A 26,791-nucleotide genomic window follows, 5' to 3' on the forward strand; every position below is an offset into this window, starting at 1 on the left:
TTGCCCTTGAGTGGCTTGGTGAAGGACTTGAATCTCCTTGAAGTTGAGGCTGAGACTGATTTTTTTTCAGTATGCTTCCACAAAGGTGTTGAGCATAACTTGGAGATTCTCTTCTGAGAGAGCAATGATGGTGTTATCATCCACGTACTGAAGTTCCATGAGCGATGTCAGTGATTTGATTTGATTTATTATTGTCACATGTATTGTATACAGTAAAAAGTATTGTTTTTTGCATGCTATACAGACAAAGCATACCATTCATAGAGAAGGAAAGGATTCTGAATGCAGTGTTGCAGTCATAGCCAGGGTATAAAAAATGATCAGTTTAATATAAGAGAGGTCCATTCAAAAGTCTGATGGCAGCAAGGAAGAAGCTGTTCTTGAGTCAGTTGGTACGTGATCTCAGACTTCTGTATCTTTTTCCTGATGGAAGATGGTGGAAGAGAGTATGTCCGGGGTGTGTGAGGTTCTTAATTTTGGCTGCTTTTCCAAGGCAGCAGGAAGTGTAGACGGAGTCAATAAATGGGAAGCTGGCTTATGTAATGAACTGAGCTACGTTCACAGCCCCTTGTAGCTTCTTGTAGTCTTGATCAGAACAGGAGCCATACCAAGCTGCGATACATCCAGAAAGGATACTTTCTGTGGTGCATCTGTAACAATTGGTAAATCTGTAAAAAGTGTCATTTTCTTCTTGGATTTCAACCATTTGAAATTGAAATGTTTTCTATCCAGCCTGTAGAAAATATCCACTCCACTGGGAAGCTTGCTCTTGATAAGTGACAGATAGTGACGATAATGATGGAAAAAAGGGTGGGGGTGATGACACATCTCTGCTTGACTCCAATCTTGACTTAGAAGGTTTCTATCTTATTTCTGTAGATGAAGACTGTTGCTGACACTTCATTGTGGAGGAGTCAGAGGATGTTGATGTATTTCTCTGGACAGCCTTTGACAGGGTCTTACATAGCACTTCCCGATTGACTGAGCCTTGGTCAGATTGATGAAGGCCACCTGGAATGATTGATAATGCTTCTGGCATTTCTCTTGAAGTTGTCAAGCAGTAAAAATCATGTTCCATGGTTGGGTCGGAAGTCACACTGGCTTTCTGGAAGATTTCTTCAGAAACTGGGAGAAGGATAGTGTGCTTTTTGGCGATGATTTTCACAGCAGTGGAGTGTAGGGAGGTTCCTGCAGTCCACTTTGAAAGTGGTGGTGATGATGGTCCCTGAAGTTGGCAGGCATTTCTTCTCTGTCCATGATTTTCAGGAACAGCTGATGAAGATGACGGGTGACTTCTCCAAGTTTGAGAATCTTCACTGGAATCCCATCCACTCCGGCAGCTTTTCCATTCTTGATATGTTTAATGGTGGCTCTTAAAAAAGGTCAACTTCATCCATGCTTGGTGGGAATACAAGATCATCTTTCCTGGGGCGTTGGGGGATTTCTTTAAATGCATCCCCAATTGTATCACAGCTTCGGAGTTCTTTGAAGTGCTCTCTCTGTCGAAGGCTGTTGTATTCTGTGCCTCTCAAAAGGACTCCATCCTTTATCTGCACCAGTTTGAGATCTGGTGTTGTGACCATATATTGCCATGGTAGCACTGAAGAGGCCCCAAGTGTCATACTTTTCGGTGAGGAGTTGCAGCTTTTTAGCTTTCTCAGTCCACTATTGGATCTCGGTTTCCCTAATTTTTCTTTGTACCTCCTTCTTTGTTGTTTGATGAGTTCTTTGCTTTGCTGATGATGTTGTTTTGTCAGGAATGTAGAGCTTTCCTCCTCTTGTTGATGAGGTGTTAGATAATGTGATCGAACCAGTCTTGGCGTTTCTTGGTCTTGTAGCCAATGGTTTCTTCACAGCTTGAGATGATGGCTGTCTTGAGCTCTTCGAGTTTTCCTTCCTTCCAAATGCTTTGGAGGTTTTGGTGGTACGTTGTTGCACATTTGCTAACACACTTGTCTCTTTAAGCCGCTCAACGTTGATCTTTTTTCTGAGCAATTCTTCATTTGCCTCGCTAAATATTTTTAAGAAGCGGGTTGATGGGTTCTTGATAAGAGAGGGGATTAAGGGTTATGGGGAGAGGGCGGGAAAGTGGAACTGAGCTACCACAGATCAGCCATGATCTTATTGAATGGCGGGGCAGGCTCGAAGGGCTAGATGGCCTACTCCTGCTCCTATTTCTTATGTTCTTATTTTCCACTGCTTCTAATGGAGTTTGATGAACATAGAGGAACAGATGAGCCGGTAGTTTGTTCGGCAGTTGTCTGCACCGGTCATCATTTTGGTGATGCAAGTATCTGTTTGGTTTTGGGATTGGACGATGACATAGTTGATCATGTGCCAGTGCTTTGATCAGAGATGTCACCAGGAAGTCTTAAACTTGTATTTTTGAAGGGATCATGTGTTAGTGACAACAAGTTGGAGTTCCAAGCGTTTGGTGAGCAGGAGAGCCCTTTTGGAGTTGCAATTCCCAACTCCTTCCTTTCTATTGGTTCCTTTCCAGACTTGAGAGTCCTTTTCAACCCTGCCATTTGAAGTCCTTAAGAAGGACGATCTGATTTCCCCTTAGGAACATTGGAGAGTATGGTGTCCAGGATAGAGTAGAAACCACCTTTGGACTCATCGTTGGCATTAAGGGTTTGGGCATGGGTGCTCATGACCGCCATCTGGAGATTCTTGGCAAGTTGTAGACCAAGAGTTATGAGGCATTAATTTATGCTGAAAAGGAGCTCTGGGAGTTGGTTGTTGAGTTTGTTCTTGATGGCATATTCAATTCCATGAATCCTGGGGTGATCCTTGGGTTTTCCTTCCCTGCCTTCCCTCAGCTGCCCTTTGCCTGCTCTTGCTGAAGTGCCCGAGTTCATGAGCAACAAGTTCTCCATTCCAGTTGATTGTTTTGCTCATTATCCTTGAGGGTTCATACATTCCAGGTTCCTAGATTGAGCTACCTCTAAGAGTGCAGTGTAAATGGGTTGCCAAACAACCCTCTAGATATCTTCAAGAATGTGGCCGGAATTCTCCCAAAAAAATTATGTGTTGAATTTGCTTGAAAACTGGAGTAATTCACACTGTTTTCTTCAGTGGAAGTTCAGAGAAGAATCTCCCACACTCTGTGCATTGCAGAGACCACCATCATGAATATCGTTAAATTTCAGGGGGCGGGGCTTATTCCTGCTGAGAGCTGAAAGTGCACTGAGCGGGCCACTGCGCATGCACTAATCTGTCAGTGCTGAGATTGATGCGGGTGCAATGACCCCGCACTGATGGCTGGCCAGCTCAATTGTTCCCCTCTCACCAGCCCACCCTGATAAGAACATAAGAACATAAGAAATAGGAGCAGGAGTAGGCCATCCAGCCCTTCGAGCCTGCCCCACCATTCAATAAGATCATGGCTGATCTGTCGCTGCTCAGTTCCACTTTCCCGCCCTCTCCCCATAACCCTTAATCCCCTCTCCTATCAAAAACCCATCAACCCGCGTCTTAAAAATATTTAGCGAGGCAGCCTCCACCACTTCAACGGGCAAAGAATTCCAGAGATTCACCACCCTTTGAGTGAAGAAGTTCCTCCTCAACTCCGTTCTAAACCGCCCCCCTTTTATCTTGAGGCTGTGCCCCCAAGTCCTATTGTCTTCTTTGAGCGGGAAGAGTCTTTCCACCTCTATCCTATCCATCCCATTCATCATCTTATACGTCTCAATGAGATCTCCTCTCATTCTTCTAAACTCCAACGAGTACAAGCCCAGTTTATTCAGCCTCTCCTCATAGCTCAACCCCCTCAACTCCGGTATCAGCCTAGTAAACCTCCTCTGCACTCCCTCCAAGGCCAAAATATCTTTGCGCAGGTGCGGCGCCCAAAAATGCACACAGTACTCCAGTTGCGGCCTCACCAATGCCCTATACAGCTGCAGCAAGACCTCCCTACTTTTATATTCAATCCCCCTCGCTATGAAGGCCAGCATCCCATTCGCCTTCCTGACCACCTGCTGCACCTGCAAGCTGGGTTTTTGTGACTCATGCACGAGGACCCCGAGGTCCCTCTGCACCGTCGCCTGCTGCAGTTTATCGCCCCGTAAGTAATAGTCCTTCCTACCATTCTTCCTACCAAAGTGGACCACCTCACACTTGCCAACATTAAATTCCATTTGCCATTTCCTGGCCCATTCGCCCAGCCTATCTAGATCCTTCTGCAGACTCTCCACACCCTCCGCACAATTTGCTGTTCCCCCAATCTTGGTGTCATCAGCAAATTTCCACACCATACACTCGGTTCCCTCCTCCAGATCATCTATATAAATGGTAAAAAGCTGAGGCCCCAGCACCGACCCCTGGGGCACTCCACTAGTCACCATCCGCCAATCCGAATAGCACCCGTTGACCCCCACTCTCTGCCTCCTATTTGACAACCAATCCTCTATCCACGCTAACACCCTACCCCCAACTCCATGTCCCTCGACCTTCTGCAATAACCTCTTGTGAGGCACTTTGTCAAACGCCTTCTGATCTCCAGCCCCAACCTCCAATTCCCCATCCCCACAGTCCAGAGGATCCCCTCCCCTGCCACTCTAATCACTGGCCTCCCTCCTTTCCCTCCTCAAATCCTGACTGCAGAGTGGCAGTGGGAGGGACCCCCCACCCCCTACATGCCCAACCCCCTTGATACTGCCCCACTTCCCCAATGGACTGTGCCAAGATGCCCCCTGGGCATTGGTAGTTTGTTTCTTGAGCAGTGCCAGAGGCCCAGGCTGGCACTGCTAGGGTGCCAATATAAGAAGTCTCACAACATCAGGTTATTTGGTAGCAAATGCCCACAAATAACCAAATAAACCTGTTGGACTTTAACCTGGCGTTGTGAGACTTCTTACTGTGTTTTTATCCCAGTCCAACGCCGGCATCTCCATATCAGGATGCCAATGTCCAGGGGGCAGGACTCCGCCACTGTCCAACCTTCTGGGAGGGCCCGAATGCCCCTCCTTCACTTCAGCATAGTTTGGCTGCTAGCTCCCCAAAAGTGGGGAGCTACTGTAAACCCCACTGAAGTGAAATACTTTACTGAGGTGGGAGAGGCTAGAGGGCCCGGAGACGTCATTCCCGAGCCTAATAATTGCATTTAAAGTATATTAAAATTGAAATACTTAGCCCGCCTCCCCGTCAATTTCCGACACAGAATCTGGCACTAGGAGACACCACGTCTATAGGCCCCCGAATAATGATCTGGAGGTGGGGCGGGCTGTTAATGCGCAAATAAGTGCGGCATGCAGGAATGGAACAGCCATAATTATGGGAGATTTCAATCTGCATATTGATTGGTCGACCCATGTTGGACGCGGTGGGCTCGAGGAGGGGTTCTTGGAATGCTGCCGGGATAGTTTCCTTGAACAGTGTGTGTTGGAGCCGACGAGGGAGCGAGCTATCTTGGATCTGGTGCTGTGTAATGAGGCGGGTAGAATCAGGGACCTTGTGGTGAAGGATCCTCTTGGGGAGAGTGATCGTTGTATGGTGGAGTTTCTGGTGCAGATGGAGGAGGAGAAAGTGGGTTCCCGGACACGCGTCCTTTGTTTGAACAGAGGGGAGTATAGTAGGATGAGAGAAGAATTGGCGAATGTTGACTGGGGGAGCGCGTTGGAAGGTAGGACTGCTGAGGAGCAGTGGAGGATCTTTAAGGAGATCTTCCTTGGTGCTCAGCAGAAATTTATTCCGATGGTTAAAAAGGACAGTAGGAGGAGAGGTAATAAGCCGTGGATAACGAAGGAGGTGAAGGAAAGTGTTAAATTAAAAGCGGAGGCGTTTAGAGTAGCTAAGAGTAGTGGGCGAGAAGAGGGTTGGGAGAGGTTTAAATGTCAACAAAGATTGACAAAGAAGTTGATAAAGAAGGGTAGGAGAAACTATGAAGCTGGGCTAGCGCTTAATATAAAAAAGGATAGCAAGAGTTTTTATAAATATATAAAAAGGAAGAGGCTGGCTAGGGTGAACGTTGGACCCTTAGAGGATGAGAGGGGGGACTTAGTGGTAGGGGATGGGGAAATGGCTGAGGTCTTGAATAACTTTTTTGTTTCGGTCTTCACGAAGGAGGACGTGAATAATTTGCCGGGTGTTAGCGATGGAAAGGTGGTAGGACTGGAGGGTCTCAGTGACATTATTGTTACTAGAGAGGCGGTGCTCGACAGACTGGAGGGACTGATTGTGGTCAAGTCCCCAGGACCGGATGGAATGCATCCAAGGGTTCTGAAAGAAATGGCGGAGGTGATAGTGGATGCCTTGGTGGTTATTTTCCAGACGTCGCTGGATTCCGGGGAAGTGCCAGAAGATTGGAAAGCGGCTAATGTTATGCCGTTGTTTAAGAAGGGTGGCAGGCAAAAAGCAGGGAATTATAGGCCGGTTAGTTTAACGTCTGTTGTGGGTAAAATGTTAGAATCCGTCATCAAGGAGGAAATAGCGAGGCATCTTGAGGGGAATTGCTTGATAGAGCAGACGCAGCACGGTTTCGTTAAGGGGAAGTCGTGTCTGACAAATTTATTGGAGTTCTATGAGGATGTGTCTAGGGCGGTGGATAGAGGAGAGCCGGTGGATGTGGTCTTTCTTGATTTTCAGAAGGCGTTTGACAAGGTACCTCACGAGGTTATTGCAGAAGGTAAGGGGGCATGGAGTTGGGGGTAGGGTGTTAGCGTGGATAGAGGATTGGTTGTCAAATAGGAGGCAGAGAGTGGGGGTTAATGGGTGCTATTCGGATTGGCGGTTGGTGACTAGTGGAGTGCCCCAGGGGTCGGTGCTGGGGCCTCAGCTATTTACCATTTATATAGATGATCTGGAGGAGGGAACCGAGTGTATGGTGTCAAAATTTGCTGATGACACCAAGATTGGTGGAACGGCAAATTGCGCGGAGGGTGTGGACAGTCTGCAGAAGGATCTAGATAGGCTGGGCGAATGGGCCAGGAAATGGCAAATGGAATTTAATGTTGGCAAGTGTGAGGTGGTCCACTTTGGTAGGAATAATGGTAGGAAAGACTATTACTTGTGTGGCGAAAAACTGCAGCAGGCGACGGTGCAGAGGGACCTCGGGGTCCTTGTGCATGAGTTGCAAAAACCCAGCTTGCAGGTGCAGCAGGTGGTCAGGAAGGCGAATGGGATGCTGGCCTTCATAGCGAGGGGGATTGAATATAAAAGTAGGGAGGTCTTGCTGCAGCTGTATAGGGCATTGGTGAGGCCGCAGCTGGAGTACTGTGTGCAGTTTTGGGCGCCGTACTTGCGCAAGGATATTTTGGCCTTGGAGGGAGTGCAGAGGAGGTTTACTAGGCTGATTCCGGAGTTGAGGGGGTTGAGCTATGAGGAGAGGCTGAATAAACTAGGCTTGTACTCGTTAGAGTTTAGAAGAATGAGGGGAGATCTCATTGAGACGTATAAGATGATGAATGGGATGGATAGGATAGAGGTGGAGAGACTCTTCCCGCTCAGAAAGGACAGTAGGACTAGGGGGCACAGCCTCAAGATAAAGGGGGGGCAGTTTAGGATGGAGTTGAGGAGGAACTTCTTCACTCAAAGGGTGGTGAATCTCTGGAATTCTTTGCCCGTTGAGGTGGTGGAGGCTGCCTCGCTAAATATTTTTAAGACACCGGTTGATGGGTTTTTGATAAGCGAGGGGATTAAGGGTTATGGGGAGAGGGCGGGAATGTGGAACTGAGCCACGACAGATCAGCCATGATCTTATTGAATGGCAGGGCAGGCTCGAAGGGCTGGATGGCCTACTCCTGCTCCTCTTTCTTATGTTCTTATTGTGGTGGAAACACATGTGCAAATCCTGTGCATGGCCCACTGCGGGATTCTTCCAGGATGGGTGAAACGCCCCTTGTGTTTTTGATCTAGTCCCGAAATCTCTCATGTCTGTAGTGTCATTGTTGAATGTTTTGGGGCATTCTAATGAGATGCTACAAATGTAAACTCTGTATAATCTTGAGACTGTTAACTTAGATTCTCCTAAAATGGTGATATACATCTGAAGCTTCATTAGAATTGAAATCTTTAGGCTAGTTTCTACTTCTGTTTGCTAATGAACATTATTATTGGAATTTTATTATTTTTTGATTTGTTTAACTCAACCCCTTTCTCATTTTGCTATCAGCTGGGAGCTATGGTCATGCTGTTAAGGGTTGGGGGGGGTGAAGTTTTAAAATTTTGAGTAAAGATGTGGCATATAGTAATGTCAGGATAACTAATTGAACAGCCTAGAAAAAAAACTTTCACTATGTTGGTAAGATTAAGGGAAAAGACAAGTCTTTTCATTCTCCCCATCTAAGTTCTCCCCTACTTTATAAATTAAAAAGACTTGTAATATTCTGAGTTGCTGTTTTTTTTAATAACAACAGTTTCATTTCCTGGATGGAAATCCATAAATCAGATCTCTCTTGGATGCTCCAATCCTACCATTAGTACAGAGTGGTTGAGGTTACAGCATTGACAACATTAGTTGTGGGATCCCAGGAAAACATGTCATTCAGTTTTGCTTAATCTAAAATAAATACTGTTTCCTACTCCTGTTGTAATTTTTCTTGCTGTACTTCTGCCAGATTCCTTTAATCTACTTTGCCACACCATGAACATTATCCTAATGAAATAAATATACTTTGACTAGTTCTTGGGCATCTGCTGCTTTACAATGAGAGAGCCAAGAGGGGTGAATGTGTATATTTGGTTTGTTTACCCTTCAGTATTTTTCCTGAAGGAAACAGCTGTGTTTTATATATCTCTTCTAGTAATTTGACTAAAATCAGAAGTTTAACAGGTGGAGTTCAGTAAATAAATCATACTGCTACATGCCAGTTCATACACTCTCTGTTCCTGTAGAAGTCTCAAGAAATTGCTTTTCACACTTTGTAATCAGAGATTTTAAAAACGGCTTTTTTGTTCCTAGGCTATTTTTTGAGTGTTTATTATAGGACATAACAGCTGTTAAAAAATATTCCAAATGAAAATGTCAGCAAATATTAGTTGCCTCCACAGCATCTTTGAAAATAAGCATTTACTTTTTGCCATAAAACAGCTGCACAATTAATTCTGTAATATAATTGTAGACTCAAACAAAGGAAGGTGTAAGTTGAAGTATGGAACATTTCTATTTTCAGACTATTTCCTGCTATTTGCTCTTATTTGTGTTGCAAAGTGTTCTCAAAGGGTTGGTGCAAGATTTAAAAAGTCACTTTGGTTGAAGAATTTAGTTTTTGCATTGATATAATTATTTTTCCTTCTCTTAAAAGACAGTACTCACTTTTCTCTCTTTTGCACCAATTAAGAGCAGACAACTGGTTCCCCAGTCTCACCCAGTTTTGTTAATTGTCTGCAAGGAGGTGCACAAAAGCAGGCTGGCAATGACTGTTACTGAAGATTTTGTGCACTTTGCCCAGCATGAAAATGTTGCAATAGATTTGAGATTAACAGTTTTATGTAGGACTGCATTTGCAAACCCTCATCCCACAATCTGCGTCATATTAGTGATCTGACAATATGACCTATTTTAAAAATTGGTTTGTTACATATTGGCAATAGAAGCTTGGAGTAATGGCAACCACGTTTTCTATACAGCCAATGATAACCATTGCAATTAGTGAACCACGTTATTAAAATAGAGATAAATCATAGGGATGCATATAGTTTTACATTAACATAAAAAGCCTTTACATTATTACATATGCATCATCACAAGAGTTTCTGTTAATGTAACAGGTATAATTTTATATTCTTTATAATTATGTAACAGGAGTGTTGCTTTGTATAACTTATATAATTAAATTTTCCTTTTTACTTCATTAAAGCTGAATGGTACAGCTTTGGGCCTTACAAAGCAAGCCAGCACACCAAAGGAAGGGTATTTTCAGGTACTGGTTAAAAATCTGCTCTGCAACAAAATCAATTGTTTCATGGGGCAATCATCTTGATTTCTATCAACTTTAAGCCATGCACATTCAACTTAATAGCATTTATGATGTGTGATTTCAAGTTTTTACATTAAGTATGATGGGTTGTACTTGAATCATCAACATGTACAGCACCACCAAATTGCTTTTGCGTCACAACAAATGTGTTGCAAAAGTAGTATAATAAGTTACTGAAAAACATTTTGTAGTGCTTGTGTGAGAAAACCAGTCAAAGCATCATTAATTAATCATTTATATGTGGTTGCAATGGATTTATTTTAACTGTGCAAATTAGATTCTGATTTTAGAGATGCGTTGGCAATACCATCTCATTCAAAAAACGAAATTTATTCATCATCCATAAATGCTTGTGAACTTGCATGACACATGCTTATTAACTAACGCATATCAGTTCTTTGATTTACAGGCTATTTTAATTAGCACTGAATTTGCTTCACTTAATCTTAAATTCCATCTCCATGATCTAGGGCAAAGGCAAAATTCTAAACTGGCTTTGTAATCAAAGTTGGGAACTATAGCTAAATAACATTAGGAAATTTACTTAACCACATGCTTTGCTTCCATTCTGTACTAATTTTTTTTTATGTATTATTGTCTGAGTGGATACACAGATATTTAATGCTATATTTCTGAAAGGGTGATTAATCTTCTGTTGGAATCGGAATCCAATGCATATGCTTTATGATAGAGTTGGGATTTTTGCAATTGACCTCTGTGTCAGGCAGGGAAAAATTAAGCAGAGGAATTTTCATTGATTGGGTCCTTGCTGGAAAATGCTTATCTGTGAATGTCAGATGAGAAAAGGAACTGTAGCTGACTTGGCCAGATGTGATCAGCAATCTGCAACTGTAATTGTTTAAGTATATACATGTGCTGATTTGACCATCAGGAGGGTTACCATTATCCATAGCATTATATCCCAATACGTGATCCCCTTTAGAAGAGGAAGGAGGGAAATTTTGTTTATTTTAAGATGAAATTTGATCAATACAATGATCCCTAGTTTTCACTTGGTTCATACATTCATAATTTATGTACATAATGAGTGAAATATTGTTGTTTTTCTTATTCAGCCTTCACACTTCTGGTAAGGCTAATGAGATCACCATAGAGGAGAGAAAAGTTTTTTTAACAATTGCACTTTTAGTTCTTTCCCTTTTGATGGTAAAACTCCTATTGCATAGCCTCGAAAAAGGTCCTTGTTAAAAAAATTCTTTATTGAACATTGGTACATCATAAACTCTTGAATAACAATCCCCATTCTAGTAACTCTCCTCTGTATCCGAGCTAAGGACTTGATGCTTCCTAAATAGTGATGCCCAGAATTGGCCACAGCTGAGGGTCATTGCAATGTTTTTAAATATATCGGAAAAACTACTGGTTCCAATGCTTCTGATCTTTGGGATATACCACTGCACGCTTCTCCTCAGTTTCAGAAAGAACTATTATTAGTCACTTCTTTCTGTACTTAGCTAATTCCATAATTCCAAATTTAACTCATAAATTTCAATTTTACTAACTGCATTATGTGGTACTGCATCAAAAGCCCATATACACAGTGTCAATCCCATAACACTCAGCAATTTTCTTTGTCACTTGATCAAATATTGCAATCAAGTTAGTCAAGTACAATTTATCTTTAAAAAATCCTTGGGTCTTTTTACACAAGTGCCAATTAATTTTGTCCCAGATTATTCTCTCTGAAAGTTTCCTTAGGGGCAGCATTGGTCTATGGACCCCTCCCCCCTCATTTGAAGGGAGATGTAACTACTTATGTTTCTGAAGTCCTCTGCCGCCACTTCCACATTGAAGGGGGATTGGAATTTCTAGCCAGCGCTTAAGCAATTTCCATGTTACCCCTCCGCAACTTGGGATCTGAACCAGATGACTTTTCTACTTCAGTAAGGAGGCAAGTGACTTCAAAGAAGCACCACTTAGTTAAGACATTGGTTTTATAGGAAATAATCATAAACTTTCAATACTCAGATAAATGTTACCTACTCTTGGCTCAGTATTTACATATAAAATCCATTTTCTACCTTCCTTTCAATTGTTCCTCTGATCTGACGTTGCTTTGGTGTACTTTTTGTAGCTCAGAGCAATATTTCTTTCTTGTATGCTTGTTCTTATTATTGGTTCTTCCTGATTAAAGAACTAAAAGTGCAGTTGAGAATAATTTACAAAAGAGTATCAATCTTCTGACACAATGAAATCACAGAATCTTAAGTTTTAGAAATCACATGCTCAAGTGATTTTTACTACCAATCATTTGATTATGACAATATTTAGTTTTTCATTAGAATTGAACATTTTTCCTTTTTGCCTTTAACGCATATGCTCGTTAAGGAGTTTGTGGGTGGAATTTTCCAAAGAAAATGATAGTCATTTTTGGCAAGAAAATTGGTGCAATTCCTGCCAATCCCAATAGCACAATGTCAAATGCAATTTTTAGGCACTTTGAAAAGCTTTTTTACCCACATGAAAAATGCTGCCCTTCAAGTGCAAAGCATCTGATTCACCCGCCCCAAGGATCATCTGAACATGTGAAGGGGGTGCTACATTTGAACACTACACAGCACTTAATCTCATTCAAGCTAGGAGGATGGATCCTAGATTTGCAAAGGGGGCCTTCAGCTGTTAGCTGGATACTGTGAAGGAAAGGTGGGCCACAGTATACCCTCAGCTGCCAGGAAACCTACCAGCAAGGTGACCAATCCCACCTGGGAGATGATGGCAACGTGGATCAGTGTCAGCAGCCTGACCAAGAGGGTGGATGTGCAATCCAGGAAAAAGACGAATGATCTACTCTGATCAGCAAGGGTAACTGTATTTTATTTCCCCTCCACCTTTCTGTAACTCCCTGGAATGTCACCTGGAACCCACCTGCTGCTGCCTTGCAATGATTGAAACATATACTCATGCCAGATAATGTACCATTTTACATCTTGCTGAAAACAATTTGAACAGGCATTTTTATAACATTAAGTGTCAGGTCAGAAAACAAGTTCAAATCATAGTATTGCTTAATAGGGTACAATTGAATGTCAACAAAAAGGATTGACTAATAATCACAACAACTTCGATAAAGAAATTGAACTTCCACTATTTCCAAAGAGATATTATAGATTGGCAACAGATTAACCCACGTAAGATTTCTTCCACCCTGTTAGAGATTTTAGAAAATGTCTAGGTTGGTGAATTCATTGTCAAACATATCATTGCTCATTCCATATTATAAAACCATTCTGTCTGCTCAAGTAAAGCATAGATGGTGATCGGGTTCTAATATAAACTAAACTGAGAAAGTATTAGTGCACACAACATTAGTAAAAGTAATTTTGAACATTTCAATTTTCTTTTATGACGTCAGTTCCCTGAGGAGACAGAATTGGATCTGTTATCTGTCACCGTCGATAGTCCATCTCATTTCTCACCCATCAGTGAACGTTCAGTGTTTAGTTCACCCAGAACGCCACATGTCGTTCAACAAAGAATTGCCTTCCAGCTCGATGATACAAAGCGTGAAGACAGTTTGTCATCGTCTAGTGAAGAGTCTGACCGGGATGAAGACTATGAAAAAGAAAAGCCACAATACATCAGGAGGACATCGTAAGTGTCTTACTTACAAAAAAAATTAAATAATTGGTTCTGAAATATATCAAGAAAGTTTTTGAAAGCATTAAGTAAAACTAGAATTTCAATGCTTCATTAGGACAGATGTTTTTTTTTGTTTCCAAGTTTATTTACAACAGTTGTATTTAATTCAAAAGTTAGGGAGACTAAATCTAATAACATTATTATTTCTAATCCTGTAATTTAAATGTTGAAACTAGCATGAATCTGTTCTATAAATTTTTATAATAGTGTAAATGTTATTTACCATGGGAAAAGAGAAGACATGAAAATATTACAAGCACAAAACACTTAAAAATGAGAATAAACACACAAAATAATATTGAGTGATGTGTTCTTCAAGTATTGACAAGCAGAAATGCAAGAAATAAGCTCTCCACAAACAGATATACTTTAATCAATGAAATAAAGATTTACATTTATGTAGTGCCCTTTGTGACTTCAAGACGCCCCTAAGTGGTTTACAGCAAATTGAGGTCTTTTGACATATAGTGTCTCATATTGTAGAAAAACAGCAGCCAATTTTCATACAACAAGCCCTCACAAGCAGTAATATGTTATTGTGCAATTTTTTAAAATATTGATTAAGGGATAAAAATTGATCAGGGCCTATTGAAATTTAAATTTTGAAATTATTACCAACAATCTGTTTTAAGCAACAATGCAATGTTTGCATTTTATGCAATTCAAAAACAAAATTTTTTTTTCCAAAATGGTTGCACATTATACCGCTTAAAATGGAATTTAGTGGTGGGTGTGGGGGACTGTGGAAGTTCCAACGTTCTATGGGATATATGACAAAGAGGAAGTTGAGAGAAAAAAACACTACAGCTGCTGAGTGCCTTATGTTGGCACATGCAGAATGCTATATAGACAGCTGAGGTATATAATACAGAAAGGATTCCCTAGAGCACGACTTGAAGCAAAATCAAAACCACGTTTCTTTTATCTGGAGTAAAGTTTAGTTGCATATAACTGCAGGAAAAGCAAATAGCTTCATTACAGTTAGGCAATTTGGTTATTGTTCAGTCCTTTCAGGCCAATCAAAATTATTCAATCCAAACCATTGAAGAATTTATTTTCTGGAAATGCTTAGTTCTAGCTTGCTGAGTCTTGGAAGATTTATCAGAGATGAATGACATGAAAAGACCTTTCTCCATTGCCAGGTTTCCATGTAAGAGGTTTGATAATGACATGGATTTTGCAGTAATACAAGTGAAACTGACTCCTTTAAAATTGACTGTGGTATCTGGCATCCACACATGCATGGTTAAATGCAGAATTCCCTGTAGACTACAAATTAAGTGGAAATCGCTGAACTGATGCACACATGTCCTTTTTTTTGTAATTAGTTGTTCTGTAAAAGAACTTGGAAAAGTTACACTGAATTGACTGAGAGTAACTGAGTTGTTCATAGTACAAGTCTGCACCAACTCTCCGAAAGAGCATCTTACCCTGGCCCATCCCTCCACCCTATCACTGTAACCCTACGCATTTACCATGGCTAATTCATTCAAACGGTGCATCCAATTTATCATGGCCAGTACACCTAACGTGCACAACTTTGGACTGTGGGAGGAAACTGGAGCATCCATATGAAACCCATGCAAATATAGAGAGTGTGTGCATATTCCATATAGTCACCTGAGGCTGGAATCAAACTCTGGTTCCTAGGGCTGTGACTAACCACTGTAAAAAGTCTGACAACACCAGGTTTTAGTCCAACCTATTTATTTGATAATATTCTCACTAGCTTTCGAGGGGACAGCCTCTTCGTCAGGTGAATGGAGAGCTCTCCATTCACCTGACGAAGAGGCTGTCCCCTCGAAAGCTAGTGAGAATATTATCAAATAAATAGGTTGGACTAAAACCTGGTGTTGTCAGACTTTTTACTGTGTTTACGCCAGTCCAACGCCGGCATACCCACATCATGACTAACCACTGTGCCAGTGACTCTGTTTGTAATATTGCTGAAACAGATTGCGAGCCCTGAAAAGCTAATTTTAGTTTGGAATGTTAAAATGCTCGAATATGCATTGAATTTTTCATACCACATTTTAAAAAGAATTGATATTTTAGCTTCTCCTTTAGTCCTACCGTACATCTGAATCATTTATTTCACTCTAAAATTTAAAGTTGTGGATAATCAGTAGTCCTGGTGTCTGAAAATATTTGCTGCTTTTCCTGCTTAATAACATCACTTTTGTTAGATAACTTGAAATCCCTTGACTTAGAGCTAGATTCAAATTTAATATTGGGAAAGGAGAAATACATGCCATTGAGATGGCACGATCTTTCTGGGTGGCGTTTTTTTTGAGGTGAATGGCAAGTTCCATCACTTTACCACTAACTTCAAAATCCAGACTTCTCTTTACAAAATTCAGATCTGACAAAGCTCAGTTGGCTGGGCAACTGGTTTATGATGCGGAGCAATGCCAATAACGTGGGTTTAATTCCAGTACAGCTGAGGTTATTCATGAAGACCTGCCTTTCCAGCCTTGAGGTGTGGTGATCCTCAGGTTAAATCACCACCAATCAGCTCTCCCCCTCAAAGGGGAGAGTAGTCTCTGGTCATTTGGGACTATGGAACTTTACCTTTACCTTTATCTTTTTAGAGTTCAGGATGTTAAGCCTGGAAGACAGAAAATCATTTATTGAAAGTTAATATTTTTATGTGTTGCTTTTTTAAGATTATTTATATTTACTATTCCACAGGCATAGCATACGTAAAAAGTCTCCTGGACTTGCTGCAGTCCAACAACTGTTTACTGATCGATGGCCATCAGCATCAATGAACAGAAATTCCTTAAACACTGCAACAGAAAGGAACATCGATTTTGAGCTTGACATTCGTGTTGAAATTGAGAGTGGAAAATGTGTTCTACATCCAACTACACAGCAGCTGCAGCAAGCAGAACATGATGAATTCAACATTAAAAGGTGAGAAGACCTTTCATTTGCCTTAGTGTTTTTCTTTCATGGGCTGTGGGCAATTTGTTGTCCATCCTTAATTGTCCTTGAAAATACATAATTACCAGGCCATTTCAGAAGGCAATTAAAAAACAACCACATTGCTGTGGGCCTGAAGTCACATTAGGTCAGACTTGTAAGGATGGTAAACTTCCTTTCCTAAAGGAAGGAAGCTGTCATGACCACTATTTCTGAGAATAACATATTCCAGATATATTAACTGAATTTAAGTTCCAACTGCTGCCATGGTGGAATTTGAACCAGTATCCTCAGAGCATGAACCTGGGCCTCTGGATTACTGATCCAGTGACATTACTGCTATGCCACCATCTCCCCCTTAATGTGTGTAAATATTTGGGTGACAAATACATTCTCTGTTCCTTTCATTTCTCTCATATTTTGCATTAGCTGATAATGGTATGACGATGACATCAGGACATCTGGGACCTTGGTGAACGACAGGACCGAGAGTCTCATCCCCTTAACTGATCAGATTTAAAGATTGAGAAATAAATGGAGGAATGACAATGAAGGAAATCAAGTAGATTATAATCAAATTAGGAACAGAAAGTAAAATAAATAAAAAAGATTCAGAGAAAAGATCAAAAAAATTTGTTTTTTAAACTGCAAAAACAATTTGCAACATACAGGAATGAGAGTCATTTGTTGTTCATTTTTGACCTGAAAAGGTTGAGAATTGTAGAAACGTGAATCCTGTCATTAAAAGGTCTTTTAACTCTTTGGAGCACATTTAATTGGGAATTAATGCAAGGATACAGTAATTTCTTGAAACCTGCTGTTGCAATGTTTGTGGCGGTACTTTGGAGTGTTCTTCATAAAGTTTTGATGACTTGTTGGATTTCAAAGGGAATGTTGCTGCAATTAAACAACAAATGAGAGGTGGACATTCCACAAACATACCATCTTCTAAGGGTGGCATGATGGCATAGTGGTTATCACTGTTGCCTCTCAGCGTCAGGGACCCAGGTTCAATTCTGGCCTCGGGTCATTGTCTGTGTGGAGTTTGCACTCTCCACATGCCGCCCCCCCCCCCTTGTGGGTTTCCTCCAGGTGCTCCAGTTTCCTTCCACAGTCCAAAGGTGTGCAGGTTAGGTTGACTGACCATGCTAAATTGACCCTAGTGTCAGGGGGATTAACAGGGTAAATGTGTGGGGTTAGGGGAATAGATTAGGGTGGGACGTGGTCGACATAGACTTGACGGGTGGAGTGGCCACCTTCTGTACTGTAGAGATTCTATGATTCAGTGATGGTGGAGCCCAATTTTAATGCTAAAGATGAGACTGAAGTTGATTCCAATCATCGTCAGCTCGATGTGTAAAATGGATGATTCTCCTTGGCCACTGCCTGAGGGAATTGTTGCAACCAGCATTCAGCAAATTCAATTCACTCCATGTAATATTAAGAAATGGCTATGCATACTGAAGGTCGAAAAGGTTGTCGACCCTGGCAGTGTCTCAACTGTAGTGCTGTGCTCCAAAAATAGCTATGCCCCAAGCCAAGTTATTTCACTCTATCTACAATCTTCGCTGCTACCTGATAATGTGGAAAATTACCCAAGTCCTCTCCTCTAAAAACAGAATAAATCAAACTGACCAATTATTGTTGCACCAATCTACTCGGAATCATCAGCAAAAGCCTAGAGTTAATATTCACGCCACACAAATAACACCCAATAAACATCTCCAACAAAATATCTCCAACCATCTATCCATGTCATTGAATGACGTTGCAATTGCTGAATCCACAGTCATAAACATTGTGGGGTTACCATTGATGAGAAACTTACTGCACCAGCCATATAAATACCGTGGCTAATAAATAGGTCAGAAGCTGGAAATTCTGCAGCAAATGACTCACCTGACTCCGCAAAGCCTATGCACCACAAGGCAGGAATCAAATGAGTGGTAGAACACTCCCCTCCTTTTCTGGATGAATGCAGCTCTAACAATATTTATGAAGCTCAATGTTATCCAATGCAAAGTAATCTGCTTGAAAGGTACACTGTCCTAAGATTGCCACCTTAAGCATCATTCCTTCCACCTACTTTGCACAGTAGCAGGTAGCAGAAGTGTGTACTGTCTACAAGATGTGCATGAGCAACTTGGCCAATGGCACAGCGGTTAGAACTGATGCCTCATAGTATCAGAGTCCTGGGTTCATTTCCAGCCTTGGGTGACTGCCTGTACTTTGTACGATCTCCCCAAGTATGTGTGGGTTTCCTCCCGTACTCGAAAGATGTGCAGGTTAGGGAGATTAGCAAGGTAAATATGTGAGGTTACAGGGGTAAAGTTTGGGTCAGATGCTCTCTCAGAGAATCAGTGTAGACTTGATGAGCCAAATGGCTTCCTTCGACACTGTAGGAATGAAATGATTCTATTGTATTCCTTTAACAGTATCTTTTAAACCTGTACCTTTTGATCACCCAGAAGAACAAGGGCAGCAAACACATGGGAAGACCACCACCAGCAAGTTCCCCTCCAAATCTCATAGCATCCTGGCTTAAACAGAGAGAAAAAAATTGCATTTATGTAGCTTCTTTCATGATCACAGTATGTCTTACAGCCAATAAAGTAGTTTGGAAGTGCAGTTTCTGTTGTATTGGAAATGGGATAGTCAATTTGTGCATAGTAAGCCCCCAGAAAAGCGATGTGATAATGATGAAATAATATTTTTTTGTGTTATATTTGAGAGATAAATATACAGTACTCTAAAGATACCTTCCCTTTTCTTCTTCACTTTATATGGCATCTTCCATGCTCACCTGAGAGAGTGGATGAGGTTTCAGTTTACAGTTTCATCCAAAAGATTGCACTTCCAGCAGTGCAGTACTCCTTCAGGACTGCACTGGAGTGACAACCTTAATTTTTGTGCTGAAGTCCTGAAGCAGGACTTAAACACTCAGTTTTTTAGCTCAAGGAATCAGATATTCCCTTTCTCATGATCATCATGGATGTACTGGTGGAGAAACAGAAGCTTGTCGTGCAAGACACTGGAATAGTGGAACGTGAAACAATCTCCCTGGAGATTGTACAGGACACAAATGTAGTCTCAGTCATAGTTAGAAGAGCTGTGCATTTCACCAAGCAATTGACCATCACTGTGAGGTGTTGCCTCCCGCAAACCTTGTCACTGACGACAAAGCCAGCAATAGCCCTGAGTCTTTATGGCTTGTCAGTCAAAAACCTCAGCCTTAAAAATATTCAATGAACCTGCAGCCACTACTCTCTAGGAAAGGGAATTTCACAGACTGACATCCCTCAGAGGAAAAGTTTCTTCTTATCTTCGTCTTAAGTGGGAGACCACTTATTTTTAACCTGTATCCCCGAGTTCTAGTTTCTCCCACAAGGAGCAACATCCTTTAAGCATCTACTTTGTCAAGTCCCCTTGAGATCTTGTATGTTTCAATAAGATCACCTTGCATTCATCACACCTCCAATGGAGACGAGCTGTTGGAATGATGAACTGCCTACTGGGTCATAATCTGCTGGGCATCCATACCTCTGCTACAAAGACAGCTGCAAATGAGACATAAAGATGACAGTCATTGCCATGATAGCTGGATGACAGTCACCTTCAACCGTGACCTTTGGAAGATGACTAATGGGTCGTTGGAAGAGACAAGAAGAAATAGAAAGCTCTGCTGGGAGAGAAGAGAGCCCAGAGAAAACAGAGGCCAGCGAATCTTGCACCTTCTCAGTTCATTGTCTTGTTCTGCAGCAAATTCTGTAAAATCAGCCATGCCTGAGTGGAACTGCTGAGCCACAGTTTTTTTTAGTTTAGTTTATTTATTAGTGTCATAAGTAGGCTTACGTTAACACTGCAATGAATTTAGTGAAATTCCCCTAGTCGCTACATTCCAGTGCCTATTCAGGTCAATGTACCTAACCGTGTCTTTCAGACTGTGGGAGGAAACGCACGCAAACATGAGGAGAACATGCAAACTCCACACGGACAATGACCCAAGCCGGGAATCAAACCCGGGTACCTGGCACTGTGAGGCAGCAGTGCTAGGCACTGTGCCACCATGCAGTAGGCAGAGTTGACCAACATCAGCATAAACAATTGACTCCGGAGATTGAAGCTGCTAAAGAGGTTCACTTACCTCATAGCACCCTGGGCGATAAGTGAAAGGTGAAGCAATGGCATAGTGTCATTGTCTGTGGATTAATATTCCAGGGTAATGCTCTGGAGATCTAGGTTCAAATTCCACAATTGCAAATGGTAAAATTTGAATTGAATGAAAAGAATCTGGAATTACAAGTCTAATGATGAACATGGAACCATTGCGCTCCCTCAATCAGAGCGAACCTGACTTCTCGATTCTTTGGCGATCTTACCAGTAAGACTGCAGCCAGAGAACCTGGTGAAATGGTGCAACGACAATAATCCCTCCTTCGTTGTCAGTAAAACAAAGGAGCAAATCATCGACTTCATGAAGCCTGGTTAAGACACGCCCCTGCCTACATCAATGACGATGAAGTGGAAATGATCAAGAGCTTCAAGTTTCTAGGTGCTCAAATCACCAACAACCTGTGCTGGTTCCTCCACATCCCTCCATATAGTTAAGAAAGCCACCAACACTTCTATTTTCTCGAGGTTAAGGAAATTTGAAATCTCACCAATATTTACAAATGCACCATAGAAAGCATCCTTTCCGGATATGCAGGTTAGGTTAATTGGCTATGCTAAATTGCCCCTTAATATTAGGGGGAGTAGAAGGGTAAATAAATGGGGTTAAGGGGATAGGGCCTAAGTGGGATTGCAGACTTGATGGGTCAAATGGCACCCTCCTGCACTGTAGGTATTCTATTTATCACAGCTTGGTATAGCTCCTACTCTGATCAAGACCGCAAGAAGCTACAAAGGGTTGTGAATGTAGTCCAGTCCATCATGCAAACCAACCTCCCATCCATTGACTCTGTCTTGGAAAAGCAGCCAGCATAATCAAGGACTCCACGCACCCCAGACATTCTCTTCCACCTTCTTCCATTGAGAACAAGATATAAAAGTCTGAGGACACGCATCAACTGACTCAAGAACAGCTTCTTCCCTGCTGTCATCGTACTTTTGAAAGAACCTACCATATATTAAACTGATCTTCTCTGCATCCTATCTGTGATGGCAACACTATATTTTGCACCCTCTTGTTTCCTTCTGCCCTATATACTCTGAACAGAATGCTTTGTCTCTATAACAAGAAACAATACTTTTCAGTGTATCCCAATACATGTGTCAATAATAAAGCAAATCAAATTTTAAAAAAATCTGATTCGCTAATGTTCTTTAGGGAAAGAAATCTACCATCCTTACTTGGTGTGGCCTATACCTGACTGCAGACCATAGCAATTTGATTGACTCTTAAAATGCTGCCTATAGGGCAGTTAGGGATGGGCAATAAATGCTGGCCCAGCCAGCGACACCCACATCCCATGAAAAAATAAAACTCTGCTTTAATCTGATTTACAGCATCTGTTCTCTGCTTTTTATATTAACATGTGGTATAGTCAAACCCATAGCCTACATTATGTTCAAGGTCCCTGATTCATCATTGATTTTTCAATGATGAAGCCAAATCAGTTTTCAGCAAATTGTTACAGATTCTTTGTATAATATGAATAGACAGCACAAATGTTTGATTAAACACGCCATTCCTGTGAATTCATGCACTGTTGTTCAGTGTTTATTGACTCCCAGGTTTCACTCATTCCTTTCCTGTTACAAAGAAGTCACATTGGATTCTCTTCATTTCAGACCTGCTGAGTTATTCCAGCACTTTGTGTTTTTATTTCAGATCTCCAGTGTCTGCAAGATTTTGCTTTAATTCACTCGCTCCATTACTGGCCACTCTCTCTATTCTGCTCTGACCCTCACTCTGGTGCTTTTGCAGTTCCGAGATGACAAGAGATGTTGGGCCCCATGCTGTCCCTCTGTACTGTGACCTCCATATTCGCTTTCTCACCAGCCTTTTTCTACCTCTGTCTTGCTTATGGCTGATAATGCTAAAAGGTGGAAGGGCTATTACAGTGAGAAATTTAAAGATCAAAGACGTCCAAATATACTGGTGTCAGCGTTGTGGAGGTTTGTACTATATTCTGGGAAAACCCTGAGCAATCTGTAAGAAGGTTGGGAGCCTAGGCCAACTTCCTCTATATCTTCCACTATAATTAACGTAGATTCTGTTTTTGGGCGTTTCAGGCAGCGTGATTTTTCAAAGTTTGAACTCATGTTATTTCTGTAGAGACTTGCAGAGTCCAAAATTATTAGGTGAGATGTTAATCTTTGATATACCTGGAAAATATTCAATTCCTAAATACAGCTAAGACAAAGAAAGGGTGAATATGTTGTGCTAGGTCTTCACCTCCACTATGCTGCCTGGAATTTCTAGGGTTTCCCAAAACGTATGTAATTGGGCCTGTGCCTGGATTTAGACACAGACTTGGTTTTCCTTTCATCCATTTGTTGATGGTTATGTGGAACGATGTCCTGTGGAATTATGTATTGTAGCTTATGTTAGCTCTTTAAAGATTTTATGCAAGAGTGTTAGTTTTCAACCCCACCAGATAAATCTTAGGCCTGTGACCATCAGCTTAGATATAATCAGCAATAATTTGACATCTAACGTTCTAATTATAGTGAGTACGTTATGTAGTCAGCAGAGCTTTGCCATCTTTAAATCAAATGCAAAGACATCAAGTGCACTCATTGACATCAAATGTGATCAGCAACCCACACTGAAAATTACAATGAAACTAATCACATAAATTTGAATTTATTAAGTTTCTTCATTTAGTCCAAAAAATGTCTCCACTCTTCATGCTTGGGAGTACCTCCAGGTTCCCATTTTATTCATTTATTAATTACTGTCCTGGGAAGTAAACATGAGGGACACATGTGAATCTTGATTCACTGGTACCTCCCTTTTCCCCCTGCCACCACTTCCAATCCTAGATTTCCCCTAAGCATTCCTTAGTGCTTCATTCCCTGCCACTCCCAATCTGCTCTTCGTGTTCCCATGTTCCTCCTCTTAATTCACCTTGATCACCTCTCGACTTTACCTGGAGGTTCCCTAATTTAATCCCTTCCCTATCACCAGCCCCCGACACCCCCACCTTCCCACCCTGACAACTCTCCCACCTCTTCCTTGATGACTCTCTATTCTCCATCCTACACCCATCCTGAGTCTTGGGCCTACAGTCCAACCACTAACTTAACTAATTAACCTCCCAGACTTTGGCCTAAATCCTACCACCCTCCATTCCAACACCTGCCCTTCCCAAATCTTGGCCTCTACCTACCGCTCATTCTTGGGGCCTCCTCTCCCCTGCTACTGAACCTCAAGGCACCTCTCCTCTGCCACCAAAATCTGGGGCCACCTCAGCTACCCACATCTGAATGGTGGCACGTTGGCATTAGCACTGCTGCCTCATACAGCGTCAGGGACCTGGGTCCAATTCCCGGCTTGGGTCACTGTATGGAGTTTGTACGTTCTCTCCATGTCTGCTTGGGTTTCCTCCAGGTGCGCCGGTTTCTTCGCACACTCCAAAGATTTGCCGGTTGGGTGTATTGGCCATGCTAACTTGCCCCTTAGTGTCCCAGGATGCGTAGGTTAGAAAGAGTAGCAGGGTAAATATGTGAGGTTAGGGGGATAGGGCCTGGGTGGGATTGCTGCTGGTGCAGACTCAATGGGCTGAATGGCCTCCTTCTGCACTGTAGGGATTCGGTGAGTCTATGAATCGGAGCAGGGGTCTACTCTCTCCAACACTCTCCATGAGTCATGATACCCTATGACTTCCCCAGCCTGAACACTTACCCCTCTCTCCATGTCATCTGAAAAGTGGCAGCAGAGTAAGTTGTCACCATCATTTGTGGTTCCTGCTGTTACCATGACCTTTTGGAGGGGGCAGAAGGACTGTGTAAGATAGCTGGGGGAAGAAAACTGCTACAATCTTTGTGTGTGGGTGGGGGGGGGGTGCGGGGAGTGGTGGGGGGTGTTGGGCAGAAGAAAATCATTCTGGAGGATGGTGGAGAGCAAACTGCTGAAAGTAATATCATGACACTTAGAAAATCATAACACAGCGGAGTAAAACTGATTTTGTGAAAGGGAAATCATGTTTAACAAATTTATTAGAGTTCCTTGAGGATATAACAAAGGGTGCCAGTAAATCTGGTATATTTAGATTTTCATAAGATGCCACATAAATGGCTAAGTTAATGACATTGAGGGTAATATATTAGCTAACAATCAGCTAATAACTGGAACGTTTTCAGCTTGGCAAAATGTAATTAATGGGATGCCACAGTGATCAGTGCTAGTCTTCAAATGTTAACAACCTAAACTAATTACTTGAATGAAGAGACGTGGGAGAAATTCTCCCAAAAAGTGTAATAATGGTGAGAATTAATGGAGAGATTCTTTCTAGGTGCGATCTGGTTTGCACCATCAGAAAACGGCCAAGGGGAATTGCAAGTTGTTTTGTGCTGGGTGTGAAACAGTTTGCAATTCTCCCAGCCCTTTTTTGCCATGCATTCTATTCTCTAGATGGACACAATCTACTAATGGTATGGTGAGGTCAGAGAATCGCCCCCAAAGTGTCATGTAGTGAAATTTACTGATGATTCAAAGATAAGTAGATTGAAGATTGGAGGTTAGCGAATGTTGTCCCATTGTTTAAGAAGGGGAACAGAGACTTCCCCGGGAATTATAGACCGGTGAGTCTTACTTCTGTTGTGGGTAAGGTTTTAGAAAAAACTATTAGGGAGAGGATTTATAGTTATTTGGAGAGTGATGAAATGATTAGAGATAGTCAGCATGGTTTTGTGGAGGGTAGGTCATGCCTTACTAACCTTATTGAGTTTTTTGAGAAAGTGACCAAAGAGGTGGATGGGGGTACGGCAGTTGACGTGGTGTATTTGGACTTCAGTAAGGCGTTTGATAAGGTTCACCATGGAAGCCTTCTGCAGAAATTGCAGATGTATGGGATTGAGGGTGATTTAGGAAATTGGATTAGGAATTGGCTGGCGGATAGGAGACAGAGGGTAGTGGTTGATGGTAAGTATTCGACATGGAGTTCAGTTACGAGTGGTGTGCCTCAGGGATCTGTTTTGGGGCCACTGCTGTTTGTAATTTTTATAAAGGATCTGGATGAGGGTATAGCTGGGTGGATTAGTAAATTTGCTGATGACACCAAAGTCGGAGGTGTGGTCGATAGTGAGGAAGGGTGTCTTAGTCTACAGGGAGACTTGGTCAAGTTGCAGAGCTGGGCCGAGAGGTGGAGGATGGAGTTTAATGCAGAAAAGTGTGAGGTAATTCACTTTGGCAGGAATAATGGATGTGTAGAGTATAGGGCTAACGGTAGGACTCTGAATAGTGTGGATGAACAAAGGGATCTAGGTGTATGTGTACATAGATCCCTGAAAGTTGGGAATCAAGTAGATAGGGTTGTTAGGAAGGCATACGGTGTCTTGGTGTTTATTGGTAGGGGGATTGAATTTAAGAGCCGCAGCGTCATGTTGCAACTGTACAAAACTCTGGTGCGTCCGCACTTGGAGTATTGTGTGCAGTTCTGGTCCCCACATTATAGGAAGGATGTGGAGGCTTTGGAGAGGGTGCAGAGGAGGTTTACCAGGATGTTGCCTGGTATGGAGGGGAGGTCCTATGAGGAGAGACTGAGGGATTTGAGGTTGTTTTCATTAGAAAGAAGGTGGCTGCGAGGGGACCTTATTGAAACATATAAGATGATCAGAGGTTTGGATAGGGTGGACAGTGATAGCCTTTTTCCTCGGATGGAGAAAGCTAGCACAAGGGGGCATAGCTTTAAATTAAGGGGTGGTAGTTATAGGACGGATGTCAGAGGTAGGTTCTTTACCCAGAGGGTGGTGAGGGATTGGAATGCCCTGCCTGCTGCAGTTGTGGATGCACCTAGTTTGGGGGCGTTTAAGAGATCCGTGGATAGGTTTATGGATGGAAAGGGTTTGGTTTAGGTTAGAGGGTCATTGTTTTTTAACTGGTCGGCGCAACATCGTGGGCCGAAGGGCCTGTTCTGCACTGTAATGTTCTATGTTCTATGTAAGTAGGAAAGAAAGTTGTGAGGAGGACATCAAGAGTGCAAAGACTACAAATAGGGCAAAACTTTGGCACATGAAACATAGTGTGGGAAAATATGAGGTGTTCACTTTCATAGGAAGGATAGAATAATAGAATATCATTTAAATGGAGGGACGTTGCAGAATGCTGCAGTTCAGAGTGA

At 42.0% G+C, this 26,791-nt stretch overlaps 1 protein-coding gene across 8 annotated transcripts in view; it reads left to right on the forward strand.

The window, feature by feature from the left end:
* Window positions 1-26,791, forward strand: part of kiaa1109 (KIAA1109 ortholog) — a 487,987-nt gene that overhangs the window by 376,987 nt on the left and 84,209 nt on the right. For 6 of the 8 annotated variants that reach the window (XM_080193511.1, XM_080193510.1, XM_080193515.1 and 3 more), the window contains 3 exons: window positions 9,798-9,860; window positions 13,291-13,529; window positions 16,269-16,493. In XM_080193511.1, the coding sequence (XP_080049637.1) occupies window positions 9,798-9,860; window positions 13,291-13,529; window positions 16,269-16,493 (527 nt within the window). The remainder of the gene's footprint in view (window positions 1-9,797; window positions 9,861-13,290; window positions 13,530-16,268; window positions 16,494-26,791) is intronic. The other 2 variants (XM_080193516.1, XM_080193513.1) reach the window with 2 other exon arrangements.

Source organism: Carcharhinus amblyrhynchos, chromosome 1 (assembly GCF_965287045.1).
Source record: "Carcharhinus amblyrhynchos chromosome 1, sCarAmb.v2.hapA, whole genome shotgun sequence".
Classification (NCBI taxonomy): Eukaryota; Metazoa; Chordata; class Chondrichthyes; order Carcharhiniformes; family Carcharhinidae; genus Carcharhinus; species Carcharhinus amblyrhynchos.